This window comes from Thrips palmi, unplaced genomic scaffold (genome assembly GCF_012932325.1).
Source record: "Thrips palmi isolate BJ-2018 unplaced genomic scaffold, TpBJ-2018v1 HiC_scaffold_2, whole genome shotgun sequence".
Classification (NCBI taxonomy): domain Eukaryota; kingdom Metazoa; phylum Arthropoda; class Insecta; order Thysanoptera; family Thripidae; genus Thrips; species Thrips palmi.
The window spans coordinates 9,644,360-9,659,580 of record NW_023144629.1 but is presented as its reverse complement, the minus strand read 5'-3'; the positions used below and the strand labels follow the sequence as shown (position 1 = coordinate 9,659,580).

At 63.3% G+C, this 15,221-nt stretch overlaps 1 protein-coding gene across 4 annotated transcripts in view; it reads left to right on the top strand.

Annotated features, from left to right (window-relative positions):
• LOC117646943 (neuropeptide CCHamide-1 receptor) overlaps window positions 1-15,221 on the top strand; it is a 42,598-nt gene that overhangs the window by 25,889 nt on the left and 1,488 nt on the right. For 3 of the 4 annotated variants that reach the window (XM_034388331.1, XM_034388330.1, XM_034388333.1), the window contains exons 2-6: window positions 2,383-2,441; window positions 10,124-10,184; window positions 11,918-12,073; window positions 12,417-12,516; window positions 12,751-12,990. In XM_034388331.1, the coding sequence (XP_034244222.1) occupies window positions 2,411-2,441; window positions 10,124-10,184; window positions 11,918-12,073; window positions 12,417-12,516; window positions 12,751-12,990 (588 nt within the window). In that variant the 5' untranslated portion in view covers window positions 2,383-2,410. The remainder of the gene's footprint in view (window positions 1-2,382; window positions 2,442-10,123; window positions 10,185-11,917; window positions 12,074-12,416; window positions 12,517-12,750; window positions 12,991-15,221) is intronic. The other variant, XM_034388332.1, reaches the window with a different exon arrangement.

The following is a 15,221-nucleotide window of genomic DNA, read 5'->3' as shown; positions in this document are numbered from 1 at the left end:
GGCTACCGCGGAGCGCTGGGCATGCATACAGCGACGCGAACACGGCGGTAATCTGCTGAGTACCGAATGCCTGGCCGTTCCAGCGGTCGGAGGGGGGGGGGGGGGCAGGCCACTTAGTGCTGGGCTCCAGGCTCCAGGGACGCTCCAGCATGACTGCGGATCGTCCTCGTCCCGCTAATCCCGGACCAATGAAGGGCTCCCGGGCTAATCCACACCGCCGACCCTCTGAAAAGTCGAATGGGGCGACGCGGCGACGGCCCGAAAAAGGTCAAAAGGGGCAGCCGACAATAAACGCTCATTGGCTGCTGCAGCTGCTGTCTAGACTCATCAGCGGGACGCGCGCATTTGCATTATATCCGGTTCCGTCTTTTTTCTTTCGGGGGAAAGAGGTTGACACGAGTAAAGCGATCGCATCAAGAGGCATTCACTTTTTGCTTTTTTTTTTGTTTCGCGTTGCGCGCGTATCCTCGTTTATGGAGGGTGATCGCATTTTCATACCCTCTTTCGGCAAAAAGGCGGCGAGGGGATCGGGTCGGCCAGTGCAGCGCGCAGAACGACGGGCGGACGGACGGACAGACAGACAGACAGACAGGACAGACCAGACACAGTCAATTGTGAGTGAGGTTCTGGCTGTTCGAGTGCCGCCGGGCCGCGGTCGCCGCCCCGCCCCGCCCCGCCCCGCCCCCGGGGGCGCGAAGATTCGAGGATTGCGGGGGAGCCTTTGAAGTGTTAGGCCGTCTTTCTGGCTGCCATTTAGACACGGCCCTGCCAAAGGACGGACGGCCGCACGGGGGCACGCCGACGACGAGGACGGGGCTTGCCGAAGAGGAGAAGGAGGCGACCGAGGCCACGTTCCGGCCTCGGAACCGCTCGGAACGGACCCCGGCGAGTGCCAACGGAAATAAACTCGAGGTGGCCCGCCCGGGGAACACCCCAAAGGCCACCCCGCCCCGCCACGCCTCTCACGCCATTTCATAAATTTGCTCAATATTCTCCGGCGAGACCCGCCGCCGCCGCACAGTGGGCCAGAAGACGGTGGAGGCGGCCAAAACTAGACGCGTTTTGAGCTCCAGAGTCGCTAAATGGGACTCGAACCGAACGTGTGACCCCACCAATGGATTCCTCGTTCGGAGAGCAATCCATTGGTGGGGTCACACGTTCGGTTCGAGTCCCATTTAGCGACTCTGGAGCTCAAAACGTGTCTAGAGTTTTGGCCGCCTCCGCCGGCTTCTGGCCCACTGTGCGCCGCCGCCGGGGGCCAGAGACGCGCTTCCCACGTGGCACTGTCTGCGCGTGCATAGGGATAGACACATAGACACGCAGACACGGACGGACGCGAGAAGGGGCCGTCGGAATGTGCAAATATGCCGCGGTGCTTCAACGGGCGCGGGAATTGCTGCTCGACAGAGTAATCATTGTGCCGGGGGTTTGCCATGGGTATGAATTTTCCTGTTCCAGTCCGCGCAAAGTCAGCTCGAACCATTAACTGCATGGCCTGAATCTTATAACTGACTTTGTTGTCGTGCGGATGGCCGGGGCACCTGTATTATGTTGCTCGTCCCCCGGCGCGTCTGCAGCGTCCGCAGCCCCGGGGCCCCTCGGCAGACACCTGTCAGCCGCGCTGCGTCGACCTGGGCGGCAACAGCAACGCGGACGCCGGGGCAGGGCCCTCGCCCTGCCAAGTGCCCCCGCCGCCGCCGCCCGCCGCCCCCGCCGCCCCCGCCGCCCCCGCCGGCCCCCCGCCGTCTGAAAGGCGATAGCTCTACGGAACGGAGAGCACGGGGAGCGCTCCCCGGGGAAGATCGAAGTACTCCAGGAGCATCTTGCAGGGCGCGGCCAAGGGCCCGGCCCCCCGGCCCGCTCGGTGACATAGACAAGCCGAGCGCGGTCGCGCCTTGTGGGTCGCGGCGGCGGCGGCGGCGCCCCGTATGGAAATTTAGTTTTACGGTGTGGTCGTGTGTGCGCGCGGAGCCCTGGCAGGGCACTCGCCCACTTTCGGGACAACTGCGCCCAAAAATAAAGATTTGCTGAGATTGCTGACGGTGGGAAGCTGCCCAGCAGCGCGCTGCCCTGACTGCAGCCTGGGCATTCTGCCGCTCCCTTGCGCACGGTGGGCCAGAAGAGCGGCGCAGGCGGCCCAAACTCCAGTCGCGTTTTGAGCTCCATCGTCGCTAAATAAGACTCGAACCGAACCAATGACCCCACCAATGGATTGCTCTTCAAACGAGGAATCCATTGGTGGGGTCACACGCTCGTTTCAAGTCCAAGAGCTCCAGACGCGTCTTCTAGAGCTTTGGCCGCCTCCAGCGATCTTCTGGCCCACTGTGCTGGCTTGTGCTGGTTAAATCGACTCTGACTGACTTGCTGTGTGGCTGTTGGCAGGCGCGGGAATGGGAATGGTGCCTCCAGCATGACGAGCACCAACAACGGGACCCTCCACTGTGAGTATCGGCCAAGCCCTCGGCCAGGCCGCTGCCCGCTGGGCTGGCCCGCCCGGGCAACGCCTTCACCGGCCGACACCCCGCGCTCACGCTTCCCCGCCAGACTTGGCAGTGTGGGCACGGCCCCGCATGCCGCACTGCAAAAAAAAGTGATGATCCCCGCCGCCGCCTTCAAGACCCCCCGCGGCGCGGACTCACTTGATGCCCGTTCGAGTAGCACTGAGATGAGTCCCTCGGGTGAGGCCGTGGCGCGATTTGCTTCTGGGGTCGCGGCGCTGTGCACAGTTCAAATTAAAAAACTTTGGTCCTCGAGTGGTGGTACCCCCCGCCGCCCCGCCGCCCCCGGCGTCGTCACACTACGGCTCTCTCCGCGCCAACTCGTCCGAAACTGCGCGTTGCGCTCCGCCGCCTCCACCGCCGCCTCGCCCCCCGAGTCGCGGGGCCGCGGGGCCGCGGGGTGGCCCCATCCGTTTTATTTCGACTTATCCATTTTTCGCTTCGACATGTCGCCGCATAGCGGAAGAGCCGTGACGCCTGTCCGCTCCAGACGGCCAACACGCCCGGTCGCCAACAACTTTTTTTTTCAAACAAACTTTTCTCTCTTTTTTTGGATGCCTGCGAGTGTGTCTGTGTGCGCGCGTGTGCGTGCGATGTACGCTACCTGTCAAGGCCCAGTCACGAATTTATTTTCTTGGTTTCATGTCCCAATAATTCCGTACCGCGGCCCTCTACCCTCGGGCGGGGCGGGGCGCGCGCGTAGGCTGGCTCTGCTTTCATCCCTCTGCGAGCGTAGTGCGTCGACTGTATGACGGCCCGGCGACACACCCGTTGCGGACCCAGGCGCTGATCTATGGCACGCCCCATTGTACATTGAATACTCACACACACACAAAAAACTTTCAACAATAAATCAATTCCATCGTACGCAGTGCTTCGCAGTGTCGGCCTGAAAAAAATTGATTTTCTACCCCACGCCGCCACGTGTGACAGCGTAGTTTGCGACGTGAATTCCAACCCCCAGGTCACTCTGCACTCCTCGGATGAGTCCGTGGAGCCCTCTCCGTCGCTCAAGCCTCTCGACACGCGTGGGCCGGGGGCGCTAGGTGACACGGAACCGATGGCCTACTCAAAAATTTAGAGCGAAACGGGGGGAATCGAACCCGGGTCCCTGGGGCCGCCGACCGTCGCCTCTGCGCGCTCGGCCACGCTGAGTTATAGCCGCGACGGGTGGCGCGTCCAGCGGCGCGTTCTGCAGGACGTCCTGGAGAGCGAGCCTGCAGCCGCGGAGCGCCAAGTGCGCGGGCTTCACAGTGTAATGACGTAAAGCCAAGGGCGCTCGGGCAGTCCTGCAGCCCGGCGCTCCTGGAGTCCTGGGGTCCTGGAGTCCTGGAGTCCTGGGGTCCTGGAGTCCTGGGGTCCTGGAGTCCTGGAGTCCTGGGGTCCTGTCCCAAATCCAGGCCCATGCCGCGGGACAGCACCCGGCGGACCCGGACCCTCGGAAGGACGTGGCCTCGGCCAGGGACTCGGAGAAGGACTCGGAGAGGTTCTCGGAGAGGTTCTCGGAGAGGTTCTCGGAGAGGGACTCTTCTTGTTCGTCCTCTTTATCTCCACCAGGGCACGGCGCGGCATCGGCACGCCCGGCACGCCGGGGTGAATCGCACGGAGAATCCGGTGCGGGGCGGGGCGGGGCGGCAGTCTGGCGGTATGAGAGACCTCGGAACCCTATCAAGTCCCCTTTGTCAATGAAGCCACGGGTGCGGCAGTGCGGCAGCACGGCACGCGGTCGCAGTGCGGTGGGGCGGGGTCTTACGACGAGGCAACGACCCATAAAAAAAACCGCGCAAAAAAAAACCATCTTTATTTTTATTTTTTGCAGAGCGCTTTCTATTGGCACGGGAGATAGTTCCGACGGTCGCCGCGACGCAGCGCCGCTACGCAAATGACCGGCAACCGTCGGCGCAGACAGACACGAGAGGCCCGCGCAAACATTTGACGAGAAAATGATTCCATTCAAACAGAAGCGGAGGAAGGAACAAGGACAACACACTACGACGTGTCGGGAGGACTCGCCCCTCTTTTTTCCCGCTTCGTTTCCGGCCTTTCTTTCCCTTTCAGGGCTTCCAGGGCCTTCCAGGGCCTTCCAGGGCTTCCAGGGCCTTTCAGGCCTTTCAGAGCGATAACGCGTTGTGCCCATCCATCGCACCTCGCACGCCCTTATTAAAGTTGAGGAACAATCCGACGGCGGGAACAAGGAACCAAGGAACCGGCCCGGATGAAAGGAGAGGGGAAGCGGCAAATCTGCACGGACAGAGCGAGAGAGAGAGAGAGAGAGAGAGAGAGAGAGAGAGAGAGAAGAGAGAGAGAGTGAGGAGAGAGGAGTGAGGAGTGAGAGAGAGAGAGAGAGAGAGAGAGAGAGAGAGAGTGAGTAGTGAGAGGAGTGAGTGAGAGAGTGAGAGTGATGAGTTAGTGATAGAGAGAGTGAGAGAGAGAGAGATGAAGAGAGAGTAAGAGAGAGGAGTGAGTGAGTGTGAGAGTGAGAGAGAGAGATGCGGATTGTGTTGTTGTGTGTATGAGAAGAGAGAGAGAGAGAGAGAGAGAGAGAGAAGAGAGAGAGAGAGAGAGAGGCATGCCTGTGGAATGTCAACGCAGACGGCATCCCAGCCCGACCAGTGTGCTGGCTCCCGGCGTCCTTTTCGTCGCTCTGTCCCTCTCGCACCTCTGCGGGACGCCCCGGGAGAGCGAGAGAGACGGAGCGACGAATTAGCGTGCATCGGGCCTCGGCCGGGGTGTCGGCGCTGAGCTGCGCTGAGCCTGAGCCGCCGCGCCGACGACGCCCCGCCCTGAACTTTGCTAATATCAATCTGCCTGGGTCCGGCTGGGACAATTATCGATGACACGGTGTGGCAAGAGAGAGAGAGAGAGAGAGAGAGAGAGGGGGGGGGGCAGAAAGGGGAAAAGAGCGAAATGCCACGCGGCTCTGGCGGAGCGGAGCGAGCGCGCATCCAACTCCGTTCCCGTTCCCCCACCAGCGAAAAGTTTAATAAAATGGACGAGGAGAATTTAAAAATTGTGACGCGTGTTTCCGGCCGGGCGATGGAGTGAGATAGAAATTAAAATAATTAAATAATAAAAGAGGAGAACAACTGTTTGTCAAGAAACGGGGGTTGGGGAGGGAGACGGGGAGCCTCGGCGCGGGCCTCGCCAAACAGTTAGGCAACTTGATGAGGATCGCGGCTTCATCTAATCAGCCAATCGCGGCCCGGCGCGGCCAGCGCGCCGCGGAGTGCCCCGCCCCCGCAACTCTAATGAGATGAGCAGAGTTGCCACATAAGTAGGCAAATATTCCCTCGAAGAACCAGTGTCGCGGAAGGTTGCCGACCCCTCACCCCGCCTGCACTGAACGGGCCAATATCGGGGATTCTCCATCGAGAGGACGTCCTACGAGCAGGCTGAGGTTGGCAACCCTCTCCAAAAACAGCGCATCGCGAGAACTTATTTGGCGACACTGCGCACACTAAATTCTTGTGGACTTTTTTATGCATAGTTATGCATGCACAGATACGTCCATATGTTATGTATAAAATTATGCATCACTGTGTACATTTTATGCAGGAAGGTGCATAAAATGTACACAATGATGCATAATTTTATTCATACCTTATGGACGTTTCTGCGCATGCGGAACTATGCATAAATTATGCGTCATTATGCATTTAAAAAGTCCATAAGAATTTAGTGTGCGGCTAACAAGGATGACTGGCGGTTCGCAGTTCACGGGCTCCAACACAGGCGCGCAGAGCGCAGCACAGCAACGCCATGCGAAAAAAACGACCACCATTAATACAATAAACGCTCTGAAAAAAAAAAAACACCAACGAAAAAGAAAACAGAAAGAAGTGTGGAACTCTGCGTTGGTGCCGCGCGCGCCGCGCGCCTGTGAACTGCCGGGTAGACTAGCCCGCCGCTCACACGCGTGGTGCGGGTCTGCCTATCCTCGGTTCCGCAGGCGTTCTGGCTCAGCAGCATTCTGTCGCCTCGCCGCGTCGCCCCGCCCCACTCCGCCACGCCCCGCCCCGCCCCGCCCCGAGACCGATTTGTTGGCGCACTACAACGAGAACGCGCTGCGGAACAATGCGGTAAATTCCCCGAAATTCCCCGAAATTCCCGCTGCCCCGTCATTAACATGTGCGGACGAATCGCAAACAACGTCGGCGCGCGGCGCACAGTGGGCCAGAAGACCGGTGGAGCGGCCAAAATTCGAGACGCGTTTTGAGCTCCAGAGTCGCTGAAAAGGACTCGAACCGAACGTGTGACCCCACCAACGGATTGCTCTCCGAACGAGGAATCCATTGATGGGGTCACACGGTCGGTTCGAGTCCCATTTAGCGACTCTGGAGCTCAAAACGCGTCTAGAATTTTGGCCGCTCCACCGGTCTTCTGGCCCACTGTGCGGCGCGGCGGGGCAGCTGCGGACCGGATCCGGGAATTGCTTTCGTCGCTCTGTCTCTCTCGCACCTGCGCGCTACGCCGCGGGGAGTGCGAGAGAGACGGAGTGGCCTCCGGAATGTGACAGGAAGCTCGGCCTTTCCATCAAAGTACTCTTTATGCAGGACACGGTGGAGCAGGAATGGCGGAGAAGTGCGGACAATGGGCGAAAGCGAACTACAAAAGCGGTACTACAAGAAGGCGGTTTTGCAGCGCTCCGAAAAGTTTCCCGCGATAAATCTGTTTCCGCGCTCTTCCAAGAACCAGCACCAGCACCAGCAGCAGCAGCAGCGCGGGGCAGTTTGATTTCTACCTCGGCACAACATCTCTCCGGTTCCTTAGCTCCTTAGCGCGCACCGGTGCGGCAACGGCAAGCCCCGCAAGGACCAAGGCTCGCCTCTCTCGCGTCTGGGTCGCGCCCCGCGCCCCGCGCACTTCGCCACCCGTTTAGACATTTCAGACTGCCGCCGAGCCGAGCCAAGGCCATCTGGGTGAGAGTCCTAATTTTTGCAAACGAGTTAAAGTGACATTTCTGAGCCATGGAGTTAGCCGGCCCCCTCCCCTCTCTGGACGGCGTCGTTCCGCCCTCCTCTCCGTCTCCCCCCTCCCGCTGGCGCTCTTCTTCAACAAAGATGGCATTAACACCCGATTTATTTATCAGACTTAAACTCCGCAAAAACTTTCCCCTCATCGCGCGGCCGAAGAGGGGGCCGGATTCCGTCTGGCACGCGACTCGGACGCAAGGCGGCTGCGAAACAGCATTTAAAAAAATGAAAAGGGGGGAATATTCCGGCCGGAGTGAAATCGGTGGAGGAGGGGGGGATAATTCATGTAGGATTGGGGTCCAAGTTTGCCGTGACAAATTGACACCGTAGACGCTTTCGGCTCGGACGAGGGACGCGAGGGATGCGGCCCGGCTGGCCCTCCGCCAGGAGGCTGCCTCCAGAGAGGGCTCTCTGTCTCTCTCGCACGCACGCGCGACGCCCCGGAGGCCCCGCGAGAGCGAGAGAGAGGGGGAGAGAGAATCTCGGAATCGGTCTGCGGGGCGTCCGCGCTGCCCGCTCCTCCATGCCAAGCGTGATCGCCCTGCCGTCCCCGGCGGCCCTACGCCCTGGCCTCGCCGCCCTGGCCTCGCCGCCCAAGCCCTGGCCTCGCCGCCCTAAGCCCTGGCCTCGCCGCCCAAGCCCTGGCCTCGACCGGCCCTGGCCTCGCCCCCTGGCCTCGCTGCCCTGGCCTCGCCGCCCAGCCCTGGCCTCGCTGCCCTGGCCTCGCCGCCCTAGGCCCTGGCCTCGCCTGCCCTGCCCTGGCCTCGCCGCCCAAGCCCTGGCCTCGCCGCCTAGGCCCTGGCCTCGCTGCCCTGGCCTCGCCGCCCTAGGCCCTGGCCTCGCCACCCTGGCCTCGCTGCCCTGGCCTCGCCGCCCTAGCCCTGGCCTCGCTGCCCTGGCCTCGCCGCCCTGCCTGGCCTCGCCGCCCTGGCCCCCCTGCCCTGGCCTCGCGCCCTGGCCCTGGCCTGCGCCCTGGCCTCGCCGCCCTGGCCCCTCGCTGCCCTGGCCTCGCCGCCCTAGGCCCTGGCCTCGCCACCCTGGCCTCGCTGCCCTGGCCTCGCCGCCCTACGCCCTGGCCTCGCCACCCTGGCCTCGCCGCCCTACGCCCTGGCCTCGCCCGCCCTACGCCCTGGCCTCGCCAGCCCTGGCCTCGCTGCCCTGGCCTCGCCGCCCTACGCCCTGGCCTCGCCACCCTGGCCTCGCCGCCCTACGCCCTGGCCTCGCCGCCCTACGCCCTGGCCTCGCCACCCTGGCCTCGCCGCCCTAGGCCCTGGCCTCGCCGCCCTGGCCCGCCTCGCCACCCTGGCCTCGCTGCCCTGGCCTCGCCGCCCTAGGCCCTGGCCTCGCTGCCCTGGCCTCGCCGCCCTAGGCCCTGGCCTCGCCGCCCTAGGCCCTGGCCTCGCCCCTGGCCCCTCCTGGCCCGCCCCTACGCCCTGGCCTCGCCACCCTGGCCTCGCCGCCCTACGCCCTGGCCTCGCCGCCCTAAGCCCTGGCCTCGCCACCCTGGCCTCGCCGCCCTAGGCCCTGGCCTCGCCGCCAGCCCTGGCCTCGCCCTGGCCTCGCCGCCCAGCCCTGGCCCCCCCGGGCCCGCGTCCAAGCCCTGGCCCTGCCGACCCTCAGCGCGGCCCGTAAGAGCCCGCTAACACTAGGCACACACTCACCTCGCGGCCTCTCGGTACACAGCCGAGCCATTCCGAAGACCCGATTCGCCGCTCTGTCTCTCTCGCACCCCTGCGGGACGCGGGGCTCTCCCATGCGTGCGACAGAGACGAAATGTTCCTTCGGCAGCGGTCTCCCGGGGCGCCGCCTCTCGGAGGCGCTCGTCGCGTTTGGGTTTGGCGTCGTGGTGGCCGTCGCTCGGCCCGCCCGGAGAACACGGAGACCACGGGGAACGCCCCGCCCCGCCCCGCCCCCACCCCGCCACCGCCCGCCCGCCCCCGCCCCGCCCCGCCCGCACGCCACGCCACGCCCCCAACTCGGCGCTCTACTGTGATAGACTCTGTGGTCACGCGGTAAACAAAACTTTCAGAAACCGGCGCAGAATGCGCTTTCGAGAATTTCATTTGCCGCGCGCGCTAGACTCGGCGAGCGGAGCAAGGAAATATGGAACAAAATGTAGAGCGGCACTCAATTTTTCATCTCTTTGGGACTCCAGGGGCTCGGCTCGGTTTACCGGGAACTCATACCATCCGTTGCTCGGTGTTTCTCAGTGAGGCGAGTGCGGGGCGTCCTCGGTGCGTCCCTGCTGGGGACGGCTGGGGACGGCTGCACTGTGAGGAAAAGGTACGGAAAAAGTACGGAACATGTCTGGTCAATAATTTACTGGACCGTCCGTACTTGCCAACTACGGAACGTTCCGTACTTTTCTTCCGTACCCATTTACATGGGTTCATATGGAGCAAGTACGGAACGTTCCGTACTTTTCTCCGTACCTCCTAACTATATTTTTCTGTACCATTTCCATACAAAAGTACGGAATTTTTTACAGTGTGGGGACGCAGGCACCGCGCGGGGCATATTGTTTCTCGGTTCCTTCTCGGAAAAAGGACGAAAGGGGGACGGAATGAAAGCCCGCGTGCCCCGTAGACCTACAATGTACAATCCCATACATGCCTCGTCGCGCTGTGTTGACTCCTCTCCATCTGATTCCAGTGGACTACGCCAATGCGACGCTGCTGTCCAATCTCACCAGGATCGGCAAGGAGGGCGAAGGGTGCGTATTCCGCCTCCCCCACCCCTTTTTTTCCCCTTTGCCGCTCTTCATAGGAATGCCTCTCGTCTGAATGAATGGCATTACCGCCCCCGCTTGCCGGCAGGCCGGTTCCGAGGCTCGTTTCCGTCGCGCCGTCTCTCTCGCGCCCGCTCGGGACGGCCCGTGAGTGCGACAGAGACAGAGCGACGGAAACGATCTCGGAATCGGCCTGCTGGCTCGCCCGGGCCTGCACAGTGGGCCACAAGACCGATGGAGGCGGCCAAAACTCTAGACGCGTTTGAGCTCCAGAGTCGCTAAACAGGGCTCGAACCGAGCGTGTGACCCCACCACTGGATTCCTCGTTCGAAGAGCAATCCATTGGTGGGGTCACTCGTTCGGTTCGAGTCCCATTGAGCGACTCTGGAGCTCAACACGCGTCTGGAGTTTTGGCCGCCTCCACCGGTCTTGTGGCCCACTGTGGCCTGCCGAGGCCCACAATGCATCTGGCGCTTCTCCCCGAGATCACATTGATTTGACTTCATGCATAATTCGAAGGGAATTCCCTCGCTGCCTCGTCGCTCTGTCTCTCTCGCACCCCTGCGGGACGCTCCACGTGTGCGAGAGAGACAGAGCGACGGGAAGCTCTCCTCGGAATCGGTCTGCAGGCGCACGTCGCGTCGCGGGCGTCGCGGGCTGTCCCAATTTTCGCGCCTTTTCCCGCCAGTTGTTTTTCCCCTCGCTTCATATTTAACAGCTCCACCGTTTCTCATGTAATTTTCGTCATTGTTTCTCTTTTTTATTTGGGACGGATCCGAGACAGCGTCGCGCTTCTCTTTATTCAATTCCCCGTCGAATGCCGGACGAATGCACTTTCGTAAATGGCGGAGCGGAAATGACTCGAGATTCGTCCTCGGTGATGAAGGCGGCTACGAGAGAGACGCTACGGCGCCTCCTTGTGCCGCGGCGATTTTTCATATACAGTCACCTGCCGTCGCCCTGTCTCTCTCGCGCCCGCGGGGCGTGCCGTGTAGGTGCGAGAGAGACGGAGTGACGTCTCACGGCGCGCTGGGAGCGCCATCCGTTGCCGAGGCCGCGTAAATTGATACCAAAGCCCCGTGGTCTCGCACAGTGGGCCAGCAGACCGGTGGGCGGCCAAAACTCTAGACGCGTTTTGAGCTGCAGAGTCGCTGAATGGAACTCGAACCGAGCGTGTGACCCCACCAATGGATTGCTCTCCGAACGAGGAATCCATTGGTGGGGCACATGTTCGGTTCGAGTCCCATTCAGCGACTCTGGAGCTCAAAACGCGTCCAGAGTTTTGGCCGCCTCCACCGGTCTTCTGGCCCACTGTGCCTCGGCACGGCCTCGGCGCGGCCTGGGCCACGAGGACGACGACGAGCTCGGCGAGCACGGTGGGCACGCACACCGGCCGCTCTCTCGGCTCTCGAACCCTGTTTGCCTGCAGGCTGTCTCCGAGCGGCGCTCCGTCTCTCTCGCACCCTCACGGAACGCCACGCGCGAGCGCGAGAGAGACGCAGCGACGTCGGCACTGTTGTTCCGAATGAGCCTTCTGTCCCGCGGTCGCTAAGCGGCTAAACGGCTCAAACGTCCCTTTCTCCAGCCCGGTCGGGGTCCGGTACCCATGCACGCCGAGGTCCCCGTCAGGCCCAGGCCACACAGTGGGCCGGGCCGTGGCTCTGGATCCACCCCTAAGCCGCCTGTCCTGCTTGCGCCGCTCGTGCCGCTTCTTGCAGGATGTACGTGCCGTACGAGGAGCGCGTCGAGACCTACCTGGTGCCCGTCGTCTTCATCCTCATCTTCGTGCTGGGCACCGTGGGCAACGGCACCCTCGTTTTCGTCTTCATCCGCCACCGCGGCATCCGCACCGTGCCCAACATCTACATCTTCAGGTAGGCACCCGTCTCTCTCGCACCCACAAGGGACGCCCCATGAGTGCGAGAGAGACAGAGCGACGAAAACGGCAGACATCCCCTCTAGTATCTAATTTGGGGTGTTCCCCCTTCCCCCGCTAGATTCACGCCTGGGGTTGTCCGTTCGCGCCGCGCGGAGGCGGTAGAGTTGCCGCCAAAACGGGCCGCCCGCACGCGCTAGCCATAGTTTGTCCAGCTAACATTGTCCCAACCGGCAGGTCTTCCCCTTCTGCTATGTATTTTTCCGCCCGCACTACTGCTACACTATTCTGTTCTCTCCCCGCCATGAATTGTTCGCCCGGTCCGCTCGGCCGCTCCGCAGCCTGGCCCTGGGGGACCTCCTCGTCATCCTCACCAGTGTGCCCTTCACGTCCACGCTGTACACCGTGGACTCGTGGCCCTACGGCACCGCCGTGTGCAAGGTAGGGAGACTTCTCGCAGCGGACAGCGGTCCAAAGGTTCGAAATATTCCTAACCTATCCCAACCTAACCTAACCTAACATAACCGAACCCAACCTAACATAACCTAACCTTACCTAACCTTACCTAACCTAACCTCTCCGACCCTAACCTCTCCGAACCTAACCTCTCCGAACCTAACCTCTCCGAACCTAACCTAACCTCAACTGGATTCTAAAACCCACGCCGACGGACAGGTGTCCGAGGTGGCCAAGGACGTGAGCATCGGCGTGTCCGTGTTCACGCTGACGGCGCTGAGCGGCGACCGCTACGTGGCCATCGTCAGCCCGCTGCGCCGCCACAGCTCCAGCACGGCGCGCCGCCACACGTGCATCATGGCGGCCGCCATCTGGATCGCCGCCATCGCCTTCGCCGTCCCGGACGCCGTCATCGCCGAGGTGCAGGACCTGGAGCTGGACGACGGCCACATTATCCAGGTGCGTCGCGCAAGGGCAATGCGAAGCGGCGAAGCGCAGTGCGCAGGTCCAAATCCCGGACGCGTTTTGAGCTCCAGAGTCGCTAAATGGGACTCGAACAGAACGTGTGATCCCACCAATGGATTGCTCTCCGAACGAGGAATCCATTGGTGGGGTCACACGTTGGGTTCGAGTCCTTTTTAGCGACTCTGGAGCTCAAAACGCGTCTTCTGGCCCACTGCAGGACGATGACAGGGAAGCGTGGTCCGGGAAAAGGGCAGCAAGCGCACACCTGTGAGGGGATTTCCCCCTCCGCAGTCAGGCAGTAAGGAAGGCCCCCCAGGGGGCGGTAAATTGAACTGCAGATCTCTGCCGCCCCCGCGACCCGCGTCACAACAACACGTCCGGACCCTTCCGCCCGTCCGCGGCCAACCGGGCAGCCTCCCCCTTCCCTCCCACGGTGTCCGTTGGTGACATTTCCCCGCTGGCCGTGCCCGGCAGACTGATTCCGAGAGTCATTTTCGTCGCTCTGGCTCTCTCGCACTCACGGGACGTCCCGTGTAGGTGCGAGAGAGACATCGCGGCCAAAACGACCCTCGGACGCAGTCTGCTGGCCGACTGCCCCGGCCGGCTGGCGTTGGCGTCCACACTGCAAAAGTAAGCGGCGGCGACGTGGCTGCAGTGCAGACGCTGCTACACTGTGTGGTCGCCGTCCAAGTGACATGCACGGCACTCACGGCGCTCTGCACCCGGCCAGGCCCCAGCCCCCAGCCCCCTAGCCCCAGGCACGTGGCATGCCCGGGAAGAGTGGCTTCCATTCCATGAAACATTCGGGCGCGCTTCAATGAACCAGCACCGCCAGCGCACCGCGACGAGGGCGAGGGCGAGTACGAGGGCGAGGGCGAGGACGAGGGCGAGGGCGAGTACGAGGGCGAGGGCGAGGGCGAGGGCGAGGGCGAGGGCGAGGGCGAGGGCGAGGCGAGGGCGAGGGCGAGGGCGAGGGCGAGGGCGAGGGCGAGGGCGAGGGCGAGGGCGAGGGCGAGGGCGAGGGCGAGGGCGAGGGCGAGGGCGAGGACGAGGGCGAGGGCGAGGGCGAGGGCGAGGGCGAGGACGAGGGCGAGGGCGAGGGCGAGGACGAGGGCGAGGGCGAGGGCGCGAGGGGACGAGTGCACGGCGGGCGTGCCGAGCCTATTGCCGGTCCGCTGGCGGCCGTCGCGCGGGGCCTGGGCAACCGGTGCCGGGCGGGGCGAAAGGGAAGCCAGGCCGAGGCAGGGCAGGGCAGGCAGGGGGAAAAGGGAATAGGGGTGGGATAGGGCCGCAGGGTCGGGCCGGGCCGGCCGGGCCTTGCCGGCAGGGCGGGCAGGCCGGCAGTGCCTGCCTTGCCTGCCGCCCTGCCGCTGTCCGCGTCGCCCTGTCTCGCGTTGCCTGGGCAACCGCGTGCCGGACGCGGGGCGAAAAAGAAACCAGCCTGACGGACCGGCCGACAGGCAGGCAGGCAGGCGGAAAGGGTAAATAGGGGTGTGGATAAGGCCCGCACGTCGGGCCTGCCCTGCCTAGCCCTGCCTTGCCCTGCCTTAGCCCTGCCTTGCCCTGCCTTGTCCTGCCTTGCCCTGCCTTGCCCTGCCTTGCCCTGCCTTGCCCTGCCTTGCCCTGCCTTGCCCTGCCTGCCCTGCCTTGCCCTGCCTTGCCCTGCCTTGCCCTGCCTTGCCCTGCCTTGCCCTGCTGCCTTGCCCTGCCTTGCCCTGCTGCCCTGCCTTGCCCTGCCTTGCCCTGCCTTGCCCTGCCTTGCCCTGCCTTGCCCTGCCTTGCCCTGCCTTGCCCTGCCTTGCCCTGCCTTGCCCTGCCTTGCCCTGCCTTGCCCTGCCTTGCCCTGCCTTGCCCTGCCTTGCCCTGCCTTGCCCTGCCTGTGCCCTGCCTTGCCCTGCCTTGCCCTGCCTTGCCCTGCCTTGCCCTGCCTTGCCCTGCCTGCCCTGCCGTTGCCCTCCCTTTGCCGTTGCCCTGCCTTGCCCTGCCTTGCCCTGCCTTGCCCTGCCTTGCCCTGCCTTGCCCTGCCTGCCTGCTGCCTGCCGTGCCCTGCCTTGCCCTGCCTTGCCCTGCCGTGCCCTGCCTTGCCCTGCCTTGCCCTGCCGTGCCCTGCCTTGCCCTGCCGTGCCCTGCCTTGCCCTGCCGTGCCCTGCCTTGCCCTGCCTTGCCCTGCCTTGCCCTGCCTTGCCCTGCCTTGCCCTGCCTTGCCCTGCCTTGCCGCCAGCGAC